This window comes from Erythrolamprus reginae, chromosome 3, assembly GCF_031021105.1.
Source record: "Erythrolamprus reginae isolate rEryReg1 chromosome 3, rEryReg1.hap1, whole genome shotgun sequence".
Lineage (NCBI taxonomy): Eukaryota > Metazoa > Chordata > Lepidosauria > Squamata > Dipsadidae > Erythrolamprus > Erythrolamprus reginae.
Genome location: NC_091952.1, coordinates 69,802,258 through 69,813,902, shown reverse-complemented (window position 1 = coordinate 69,813,902; position 11,645 = coordinate 69,802,258). Strand labels below are relative to the sequence as shown.

Below are 11,645 nucleotides of genomic sequence, written 5' to 3'. Positions count from 1 at the left end.
GGGTTGGACTAGAAGACCTCCAAGGTCCCTCCCAACTCAGTTGTGATTATTATTACTGTATTATTATTATTATTATTATTATTATTATTATTATTATTATTATTATTATTATTATTATTATTATTATTATTATTATTAAACAAGGAAAGGCAAAGGCCTGCAGCGGTATACAAATGCAAGCCTCTGCTGAGTCTGAAATAACACTGCGCCGACCCGGAAAGCCTGACGCCCCCACAGCCAATGCGGGGCAGGCTTGTATCTCAATTTAACTGAGGCGCACGTGGTGGCCTGGTGTTTTTTTTGGCAGGCTGCCGCCCTTCAGGTGTAGTTCCTCCGGAGGCTTTTCTGCTTCTCCGCCCACCGCCTCGCTCGGGAAACTGCAGCGCGGCTTCCCGGCCTCCCCAAAGCTCCTCCCGCCCGGTGGCTCCGCCGCCGCCACAGCGGGCTTTCACTTTTCCCAGGTGCAAAAAGTTTGCGAGTCTGAGGAGACGCCGGCCGAGCCTGAGGAGAAGGAGCCGCCGACGGCATGGCGGGAGAGAGGTTCGCCCGCTTCTTCCGAAGCAGCCTGGTCCGGAGGTCGCCCAGGGGAGGTGAGCCTAAAAAGGGCAGGACCGGCCCGAGCTCTCTTGCCTCCCACTTTGTCCGTCAGTTTGGCGTCAGCCCAGCCTTTCGCCTCCTTCGGTCTTCTCGCTCCGGCTTCCCCCGCTCGGTCAAGTACTTCGCGTTCTTCGGGAAGAGCAACGCGCTCGCTGACCCTGTTTAGTGAATTCGCGCCTTTTGGGGGGTGCGCCGTCCCCGTAGAAGTTTTTGTTTGTGGGGTGCGGTGGGCGGCGGAAATGACCCCCAAGTTTATGTGCTGGGTGTACAAACACAAACACACTCTTCCGATAAATTCGCGGTAGGAAAGTCCCTTGTGTGTGTGCTTCGTGTGACGACATCGGAAGGAAACGTTTTGGAATAACCGGGAAAACTTGGAAGGAGGAATTTTGGGAAGGAGAATTGAATGGATGCAGCGAACTGACAATAAATAAACAAACCGAGGCTGCCTGGTTGGGGTTTTTATTACCCTATCGTTAACAGTCTGTGTGATAATTGTTTAGATGGACTATTTTTAGGTGCAACGGGTTGTTTTTTCGGTTAGAGATCAGAGTAGCTCATTCTGAGTTTTCGGAAAATAGAGAAGATGCAGAACCAAGGTTTATTTTGTGCAGTTTACTTTCCGCTTAACCAAACTTTAGCTACTCGGGTTTTTTTTGACAGAACTGTAGTCAAGTTGGAGGGGAAATAATGAGATCTGAGAGACCTGAAGAAATAAATTGATTATAGCTTTTTTTAAAATCATACTTTTGGGCAAAGTATTGATTTTAATTCGGATCACCTGTTTGGTTAAAGCAAAATAATTCAGATTGTTCTAATAGCAGTGTTTTAGCAGTGTAAAACGTCTTGGCCTCTTATCTGTGCTGTAATGTACACCTTTGGCCTATTAAGAATACCTTCGATCTGGCAACTGCTGGATTTTTCCATGTTGAATGGCCATTCAACAAAGTTGCTTCCTGAAAAACTCAAGTTGCCATTATTGAAACGGTTTAAGTATAAGTGTATGACAGTGTATACTGGGGAGTCCAGATGGATTCATTCAGCATCAAGCCTGGTATTATTTTATATAAATGACTTCATGACTGTAACTTTGCTGCTTGTATCTTTACGATTTATAAAATTGACTGGTTTCTAATATGGTTTGATTGCTTATTTGTACCCAGACTATGATTAAGTGTTGAACCTTATGATTCTTGACAAACCTATCTTTTCTTTTATGTACATTGAAAGCATATGCACCAAGACAAATTCCTTGTGTGTCCGATCACATTGGCCTTTAAAAAATTCTGTTCTGTTCAGTTCTATTCTATGCATGAAGTAAACTCAGATGTGTAACAATTCTGTATCAGGAAGCAGGAAGTGCACATATGGGGCAGGTTTAACCCCCTTTGTGTTCTGTTCACAAAGTAAATGTTTCTTGTCTACAGCATAATGGTTGGATTCATGCAACACTGCAAATGGAATGTAACAGCCGAAGTCAAACACAGATTATAGTTCTGTATACAGATAATCTTTGATTTATGACCGCAGTTGGAGCTGGAATTTCCACCATTAAGTGATGTGGTCCAAAAGCAAGATGTCCTGCATTGCTCAGTCTCTGCAGTCTCAATTGCTGTCATAATTCCTGTTAAGCAGGAAGTGGAGGGAATCCCAGCTAAGGAGCATGGGGTGGCTGACTTGGAAGGGCTTAGCACAGGTTATGCACAAGTTGGGGGAGGAGCGGTGTGATGGTGTGGCCCAAGCTCAGGAAAGCTGAGGGAAAAATACACTGCAGCTCAAGTGGTCCTTGATGCTTTGTGGCCCTGGCACTGCAAAATCCACCCGAGCTGTGAGGTACCCGAAAGTTCCTCTGCACTGTGTTGTTCGACTGGGCTCAGAATGAAGATGGGTCTCATAGTGCACAAGGAGACTTCTTGGTGTGGTGTAGCTGGGGAATGCAAAAAACCCCTTAGTGACATGATGCACCAGGAAGATAGGTAGGTAGGTAGGTAGATGATAGATAGATAGATAGATAGATAGATAGATAGATAGATAGATAGATAGATAGATACATTGATTTAACTATGCTGTCCTTCTCCTCAGACTCAGGGTGGTGCACAGCAAGAAAAATACAAAACATCTAGAAATTTAAATCTAAAAACATCCTAATATCCCAATTTCTTAAAACCAGTCACTCACATTCACCTAATCCAGTGTTTCTCAATTATTTTCTGTTATGCCCCTCCTAGGAAGAAATAAACATTTCAGGGGGGGGGCAACTCTCCGCCGGGATGATTGTTTGCAATATCCAGAACGTTTTCGCTGAAAAAACTCAAGCGGCTGGGCAGTTAGTGAAATCACGTGCGGACATGGTTACTGCACCGAAACATGGGTGCACTTGATTTCGCTACCTGCCCAGGTCCAGTAGCATAATTGCGCTGGACTCCGCTAGCACTCAGAGCCATAGGGGTGAGCACACGTCACTGTCCCACCTTAGCAGCTCACCTCTGACTCCAGGGCAGGGGTCTCCAACCTTGGCAACTTTAAGCCTGGCAGACTGCAACGCCAAGAATTCTGGAAATTGAAGTCCACTAGGCTTAAAGTTGCCAAAGTTGGAGGCCCCTGCTCCAGGGGATAGGAGAACTGACAACTAAGGAGGCATGTCACTTCTCTACTCTCCCTCCCACCCTCCCCCTTTCTCCAGTCATTCAAAGCAAGATAAGCAGAAAAGGAAGGGGGAAACAGACACAGCATTTTGGGATGAGTAAGCTCATGCAATGTTTAGAAGAGGCCTCCTGTTGTCATCAGAGAATTCCCCGAATAGAGGTCATTCTAAATAGTCCTTAAAAAGATCCTGATTATTGAAAGTTGTTAGCATGCAGCATGAAAATGGAAAATACATGAGGGCTAATTTGCATATTGGTATTTAATCTGTTTTGGCAGTTGGAAGGGAGAATTCTTTTCATTCGTATGTTGATTGTTGGTGAATCTGCATCACAGAGAGCAGATGTATTCTCTTAATGTTAGAGTTCATGAGAGAATAATAATAATAATAATAATAATAATAATAATAATAATTTATTAGATTTGTATGCCGCCCCTTTCTGAGGACTCGGGCGGCTCACAACAACATAAACAGTGTACAAATCCAATTTAAAAAAAATACAATTTAAAACCCTTATAATAAAATAATTACACAATCCAATCAAACCATACATCAACCTTAACAATTGGTGTGTGTATGTGTGTTAATTTCCCCATGTCTCGTGGCAAAGATGACATTTTAATAATTTACGAAAGGCGAGGAGGATGGGGGCAGTCTTAATTTCTCTGGGGAGTTGGTTCCAGAGGGCCAGAGCCGCCACAGAGAAGGCTCTTCCCCTGGGTCCCGCCAGACAACATTGTTTAGTTGACGGGACCCGGAGAAGGCCAACTCTGTGGGACCTAATCAGCTGCTGGGATTCGTGCGGCAGAAGGCGGTCTCGGAGGTATTCTGGTCCGATGCCATATAGGGCTTTATAGGTCATACTGTATATATAATGTTCATAGATAGAATATTTAGGATTAGCATAGGATCTAAATGAAGTACAAGGACTGTGTATATGTGTTATAACTTGTCAAATGGTTGTGAAAACAGTTCCACCAAGAAGAAGAAATAAAACACCTGAGCTTATATTGGAGTCAGTGTATTTATGTGCCCAATATACATTGTATTGCACAATTCTGCTATGATAATACTCTGCTAAGTGAAGTGAAAAGATTACTTAAAAACATAAATTTCATAGAAAGCTAACAAAAGTGCTGATAGTAGTATTTCTGAATAGCAACGGAATCCTTTTTTGTTTCGTTTTGTTGGGAAGCATTTCATATGAACAATGTCAATGGGGTGAAGCTGACAATGAAGTAGTTCAATGAGGGCTAACCTTTTTCGAACCAAGTGCCCAAGGCGCATTAATGTGTGCACAAATGCATGCCCCTGCAATGCAAACCACACGCAGTGCATGTGCTCCAGCCACGCACATGCATGCAGCCCCCATGCATGTAGCCAACCGCGTGCCCCAAACATGCATGCTCCTTGACCTGCACATGTGCATGCAGCACACCATGTGCATTCTGTCCCTGCAGAGACCTGAAATGCTGGTGGGTGACATGCACACATGCGCAGCAAAACTGAGCTGGGGCAACAGCTTGCATGCTCACAGAGAGAGCGCTGCATTCCACCTCTGGCACACATGCCATAGGTTCCCCATCACAGAAATACCGGTAGTTGGTTTAGGAAAAAATTATCAAGGTCAGTCTGCCCACATTAATGCTGCTATTAAGAACAACTGTTTATGTTGATAACATGAGGATAGAATTGTTTTTGCTACTGGGGCTTGGAGGAGCCCAAGTGTTACTCCTTCCCAGCGACTTATCCATCCAGATGGAAGGGTATCAGGCACATTAGCTCACTGAAGGTAGTTTGATTTCTGTAAGGATCCTGGATGGGCATCAAAGGATTTCTTCAGATTGTCATTTTTTACCGTTGTTATTTGCTATTACAGTCAGAGAATGAAACATAGAAACATAGAAGCATAGAAGACTGATGGCAGAAGAAGACCTCATGATCCATCTAGTCTGCCCTTATACTATTTTCTGTATTTTATCTTAGGATGTATATATGTTTATCCCAGGCATGTTTAAATTCAGTTACTGTGGATTTACCAACCATTTCTGCTGGAAGTTTGTTCCAAGGATCTACTACTCTTTCAGTAAAATAATATTTTCTCACGTTGCTTTTGATCTTTCCCCCAACTAACTTCAGATTGTGTCCCCTGGTTCTTGTGTTCACTTTCCTATTAAAAACACTTCTCTCCTGTACCTTAATTAACCCTTTAACATATTTAAATGTTTCGATCACGTCCCCCCTTTTCCTTCTGTCCTCCAGACTACAGTGATCCCTCGAGTTTCGCGATCTCGATCTTCGCGAAAACGCTATATCGCGATTTTTCAGCAATTGTTACCATCTCGATCTTCGCGAACACTATATCGCGATTTTCCCCACCCGATCAGGTCACTCTCTTCCTTCCTTTCTCATCTTTCTTTCTCTCTCTCTATGTTGCTTCTTCCTCTCTCACACTCTCTTCCTCCCTCTCTCATCTCTTTCTTTCCTTCTCTCTCTTTCTCTCCCCCTCTTGCTCTCGAGCGGCCGCCTAGCAGCTGATCTGCTCGGCAGCGCAGCAGCAGCGAGGAGCCGAAGATCTTCGGCTCCTCGCTGGTGCTGCGCTGCCGAGCAGATCAACTGCTAGGCGGCCGAAGGAACGTTCCCTGGGTCTTCCCCGCCGCCTCGGATCCTCGCTGATGCCCGCCCGCCGTTTGCCGCTCGCCCCGTTCGGCGGCCGCACGTCCCGTTCGCCCGCCGCTCGCCCCGTTCGCCAGCTGCTCCCCTCGTTCGCCCCCCACTCCCCTCGTTCGCCCGCCGCTTGCCTCATTCGCCCGCCGCTCCCCTCGTTCGCCCCCCACTCCCCTCGTTCGCCCGCCGCTCCCCTCGTTCGCCCCCCACTCCCCTCGTTCGCCCGCCGCTCGCTTCGTTCGCCCGCCGCTATCGAACTTGCTATCGAGCCTGCTAATGAAATCCAACCCGCAGCGGCCCTTTCCCTCTCCAGGCTGCGGGAGGGGTCCGGAGAACAATGCCTGGCGCCGCGCTCCCGGCTGGGCTTTTTCCCCCCATTTCCCCTCGGGTGGAATTTCAGACCCTCCGCCGGTTGGATTTCATTAGCAGGCTCGATAGCAAGTTCTTCCTCCCTTTAGAAAGCCCCGCAGCCTCCTCCGCCCGGCGAGGCCGCCAGCGAGGACCCGCAAAGCCGCCGCCGCCGCAGCGAGGCCAAGCCGCCCGCTCCCACGGCACGGGCTCCCAACACAGCGCCGCTCAGCCCGCCCTCGGCGATGCCTCCGCGGATCTGCAAACCCAGCCGAGCGACGCCTCTGGTCTGGGCGAAGGCAGTGGGCAGTCCCCGCCGCAGCAGTCCCCGCGGGCACCGCGCGCCAAGGGCCGGCCAGGCCGCCGGCCAACAAAGGGGCTCCCTCGCCTCCAGCGCGGCAACTTGGAGCCCGGCACGCCCCGCAGCCCTCGCCTCGCCCGCCCCCGCCTGGCCGGCGCTCCGGCTACCCCCGGCTGAGGAAGAACCGAGTAGCCCCCGCCCTCCCCCGCCCGGCTCCCTTCAGCCCCCCGGGGCCAAGCGGGCGGGGGGCGGGCGGGACTTCGCCTGTCTCCGCCGCCAGCATCGCCCCTCCGGCGGGCCGGCCTCCCCCGCCCGCCTCTGCTGCAGCCGCCGCCGCCTCCCCGACTGGCACAAAAGGGCCCCGCCCGCCCCGCCCCGAACCTTACCTTGCGAGTTTTTGGCTGCGGGGGGAGAAGTAGGATTTTCCTAACTCCCTCCCCCTGCAGCCAAAAACTCAAAGCCTGTATCCTGCCGCCCGGTTTACCCAGGACACGAGCGGCGAAGTGACTTGGAGGAATGGAGATCCGGCCCTTCACTTGCCCTCCCAGCAAAAGGCAAAGCCGCGCAGCTCCCCAGCCGCCAAAGGAGGCTTAACCCCACCCCTCTGTCCCACTCATCGCCCGTGGTCGGCATAACCTCCTCCTGCCTATCCCCGCTTTTCTGCCGGCCACGGGCGATGGGTGGCACAGAGGGGTGGGGTTAAGCCTCCTTTGGCGGCTGGGGAGCTGCGCGGCTTTGCCTTTTGCTGGGAGGGCAAGTGAAGGGCCAGATCTCCTGCCTCCTGCCTCCCCCCCCCCCCAATGTCTCCGCTGTAGCAGCTGCTACAATAGACTTCCACGCCTTTCGTCCGTGCCTGGCGGGAGGTGAAGAGTTCTTTGCCCAGTGCAAAGTTGACAGCAAGCAGTTCCGCAGTCGCCGAAGGAGGCTTAACCCGCCCGGTTTCAGTGGGGTTTCCCCGTTGCCCAGGGATTCCTGAACACACCACAGCCACCTCCGTTCGGGCGAAGGAATCCCTGGGCAACGGGGAAACCCCACTGAAACCGGGCGGGTTAAGCCTCCTTCGGCGACTGCGGAACTGCTTGCTGTCAACTTTGCACTGGGCAAAGAACTCTTCACCTCCCGCCAGGCACGGACGAAAGGCGTGGAAGTCTATTGTAGCAGCTGCTACAGCGGAGACATTTTGGGGGGGAGGCAGGAGGCAGGAGATCCGGCCCTTCACTTGCCCTCCCAGCAAAAGGCAAAGCCGCGCAGCTCCCCAGCCGCCAAAGGAGGCTTAACCCCACCCCTCTGTCCCACTCATCGCCCGTGGTCGGCATAACCTCCTCCTGCCTATCCCCGCTTTTCTGCCGGCCACGGGCGATGGGTGGGACAGAGGGGTGGGGTTAAGCCTCCTTTGGCGGCTGGGGAGCTGCGCGGCTTTGCCTTTTGCTGGGAGGGCAAGTGAAGGGCCAGATCTCCTGCCTCCTGCCTCCCCCCCCCCAATGTCTCCGCTGTAGCAGCTGCTACAATAGACTTCCACGCCTTTCGTCCGTGCCTGGCGGGAGGTGAAGAGTTCTTTGCCCAGTGCAAAGTTGACAGCAAGCAGTTCCGCAGTCGCCGAAGGAGGCTTAACCCGCCCGGTTTCAGTGGGGTTTCCCCGTTGCCCAGGGATTCCTGAACACACCACAGCCACCTCCGTTCGGGCGAAGGAATCCCTGGGCAACGGGGAAACCCCACTGAAACCGGGCGGGTTAAGCCTCCTTCGGCGACTGCGGAACTGCTTGCTGTCAACTTTGCACTGGGCAAAGAACTCTTCACCTCCCGCCAGGCACGGACGAAAGGCGTGGAAGTCTATTGTAGCAGCTGCTACAGCGGAGACATTTTGGGGGGGAGGCAGGAGGCAGGAGATCCGGCCCTTCACTTGCCCTCCCAGCAAAAGGCAAAGCCGCGCAGCTCCCCAGCCGCCAAAGGAGGCTTAACCCCACCCCTCTGTCCCACTCATCGCCCGTGGTCGGCATAACCTCCTCCTGCCTATCCCCGCTTTTCTGCCGGCCACGGGCGATGGGTGGGACAGAGGGGTGGGGTTAAGCCTCCTTTGGCGGCTGGGGAGCTGCGCGGCTTTGCCTTTTGCTGGGAGGGCAAGTGAAGGGCCAGATCTCCTGCCTCCTGCCTCCCCCCCCCAATGTCTCCGCTGTAGCAGCTGCTACAATAGACTTCCACGCCTTTCGTCCGTGCCTGGCGGGAGGTGAAGAGTTCTTTGCCCAGTGCAAAGTTGACAGCAAGCAGTTCCGCAGTCGCCGAAGGAGGCTTAACCCGCCCGGTTTCAGTGGGGTTTCCCCGTTGCCCAGGGATTCCTTCGCCCGAACGGAGGTGGCTGTGGTGTGTTCAGGAATCCCTGGGCAACGGGGAAACCCCACTGAAACCGGGCGGGTTAAGCCTCCTTCGGCGACTGCGGAACTGCTTGCTGTCAACTTTGCACTGGGCAAAGAACTCTTCACCTCCCGCCAGGCACGGACGAAAGGCGTGGAAGTCTATTGTAGCAGCTGCTACAGCGGAGACATTTTGGGGGGGAGGCAGGAGGCAGGAGATCTGGCCCTTCACTTGCCCTCCCAGCAAAAGGCAAAGCCGCGCAGCTCCCCAGCCGCCAAAGGAGGCTTAACCCCACCCCTCTGTCCCACCCATCGCCCGTGGCCGGCAGAAAAGCGGGGATAGGCAGGAGGAGGTTATGCCGACCACGGGCGATGAGTGGGACAGAGGGGTGGGGTTAAGCCTCCTTTGGCGGCTGGGGAGCTGCGCGGCTTTGCCTTTTGCTGGGAGGGCAAGTGAAGGGCCGGATCTCCTGCCTCCTGCCTCCCCCCCCCCCCCCAAATGTCTCCGCTGTAGCAGCTGCTACAATAGACTTCCACGCCTTTCGTCCGTGCCTGGCGGGAGGTGAAGAGTTCTTTGCCCAGTGCAAAGTTGACAGCAAGCAGTTCCGCAGTCGCCGAAGGAGGCTTAACCCGCCCGGTTTCAGTGGGGTTTCCCCGTTGCCCAGGGATTCCTGAACACACCACAGCCACCTCCGTTCGGGCGAAGGAATCCCTGGGCAACGGGGAAACCCCACTGAAACCGGGCGGTTTGGACTTTCCATTCCTCCAAGTCACTTCGCCGCTCGTGTCCTGGGTAAACCGGGCGGCAGGATACAGGCTTTGAGTTTTTGGCTGCAGGGGGAGGGAGTTAGGAAAATCCTACTTCTCCCCCCGCAGCCAAAAACTCGCAAGGTAAGGTTCGGGGCGGGGCGGGCGGGGCCCTTTTGTGCCAGTCGGGGAGGCGGCGGCGGCTGCAGCAGAGGCGGGCGGGGGAGGCCGGCCCGCCGGAGGGGCGATGCTGGCAGCGGAGACAGGCGAAGTCCCGCCCGCCCCCCGCCCGCTTGGCCCCGGGGGGCTGAAGGGAGCCAGGCGGGGGAGGGCGGGGGCTACTCGGTTCTTCCTCAGCCGGGGGTAGCCGGAGCGCCGGCCAGGCGGGGGCGGGCGAGGCGAGGGCTGCGGGGCGTGCCGGGCTCCAAGTTGCCGCGCTGCCTTTGTAAACCTGCCCGAGGGAGGCGAGGGAGCCCCTTTGTTGGCCGGCGGCCTGGCCGGCCCTTGGCGCGCGGTGCCCGCGGGGACTGCTGCGGCGGGGCCTGCCCACTGCCTTCGCCCAGACCAGAGGCGTCGCTCGGCTGGGTTTGCAGATCCGCGGAGGCATCGCCGAGGGCGGGCTGAGCGGCGCTGTGTTGGGAGCCCGTGCCGTGGGAGCGGGCGGCTTGGCCTCGCTGCGGCGGCGGCGGCTTTGCGGGTCCTCGCTGGCGGCCTCGCCGGGCGGAGGAGGCTGCGGGGCTTTCTAAAGGGAGGAAGAACTTGCTATCGAGCCTGCTAATGAAATCCAACCGGCGGAGGGTCTGAAATTCCACCCGAGGGGAAATGGGGGAAAAAAGCCCAGCCGGGAGCGCGGCGCCAGGCATTGTTCTCCGGACCCCTCCCGCAGCCTGGAGAGGGAAAGGGCCGCTGCGGGTTGGATTTCATTAGCAGGCTCGATAGCAAGTTCGATAGCGGCGGGCGAACGAGGCGAGCGGCGGGCGAACGAGGGGAGTGGGGGGCGAACGAGGGGAGCGGCGGGCGAACGAGGGGAATGGGGGGAGAACGAGGGGAGCGGCGGGCGAACGGGGCGAGCGGCGGGCGAACGGGATGTGCGGCCGCCGAACGGGGCGAGCGGCAAACGGCGGGCGGGCATCAGCGAGGATCCGAGGCGGCGGGGAAGACCCAGGGAACGTTCCTTCGGCCGCCCAACAGCTGATCTGCTCGGTAGCGCGGCAGCAGCGAGGAGCCGAAGATGAGGTTTCCCCGTTGCCCAGGCAAAGGGGAAACCCCATGTTCGGCTCCTCGCTGCTGCCGCGCTACCGAGCAGATCAGCTGTTGGGCGGCTGAAGTAACCTTCCCTTGGTCTTCCCCACCGCCCACACGCAAACTTCACCATCTGCGCATGTGCGGCCATGAAAAAATGGCCGCACATGCGCAGATGGTGTTTTTACTTCCGCACCGCTATATCGCGAAAAATCGAGTTTCGCGAGGGGTCTTGGAACGGAACCCTCGCGAAACTCGAGGGATCACTGTATACAGATTGAGTTCATTAAGTGTTTCCTGATATGTTTTATGCTTAAGACCTTCCACCATTCTTGTAGCTCATCTTTGGACCCGTTCAATTTTGTCAATATCTTTTTGTAGGTGAGGTCTCCAGAACTGAACACAGTATTCCAAATGTGGTCTCACCAGCGCTCTATATAGCGGGATCATAATCTCCCTCTTCCTGCTTGTTATACCTCTAGCTATGCAGCCAAGCATCCTACTTGCTTTCCCTACCGCCTGACTGCACTGTTAACCCATTTTGAGACTGTTCACCCATTTTGAGACTGAAAAGACAGTATTTTACTAAACGATCTGATGGCCATGTGTTTATGGTTAGGGTGTTATTTAGTTTGTCGACTGGAGCATCATTATAGATATAAATACATATGCAAGCTTCAAAATGGGTGGTGTACTTACCAAAGGCAATGGTTTCCTGAAAGTCATTACTCCACAGGAGTCTGTTGTCCTT

The 11,645-nt window shown here is 54.1% G+C and overlaps 1 protein-coding gene across 1 annotated transcript in view; it reads left to right on the top strand.

Annotated features, from left to right (window-relative positions):
* The first annotated feature begins 294 nt into the window (after positions 1-294).
* DENND2D (DENN domain containing 2D) overlaps positions 295-11,645 on the top strand; it is a 60,975-nt gene continuing 49,624 nt past the window's right edge. The window contains exon 1 of the mRNA XM_070745743.1: positions 295-590. Coding sequence (XP_070601844.1) covers positions 527-590 — 64 coding nt within the window. The 5' untranslated portion in view covers positions 295-526. The remainder of the gene's footprint in view (positions 591-11,645) is intronic.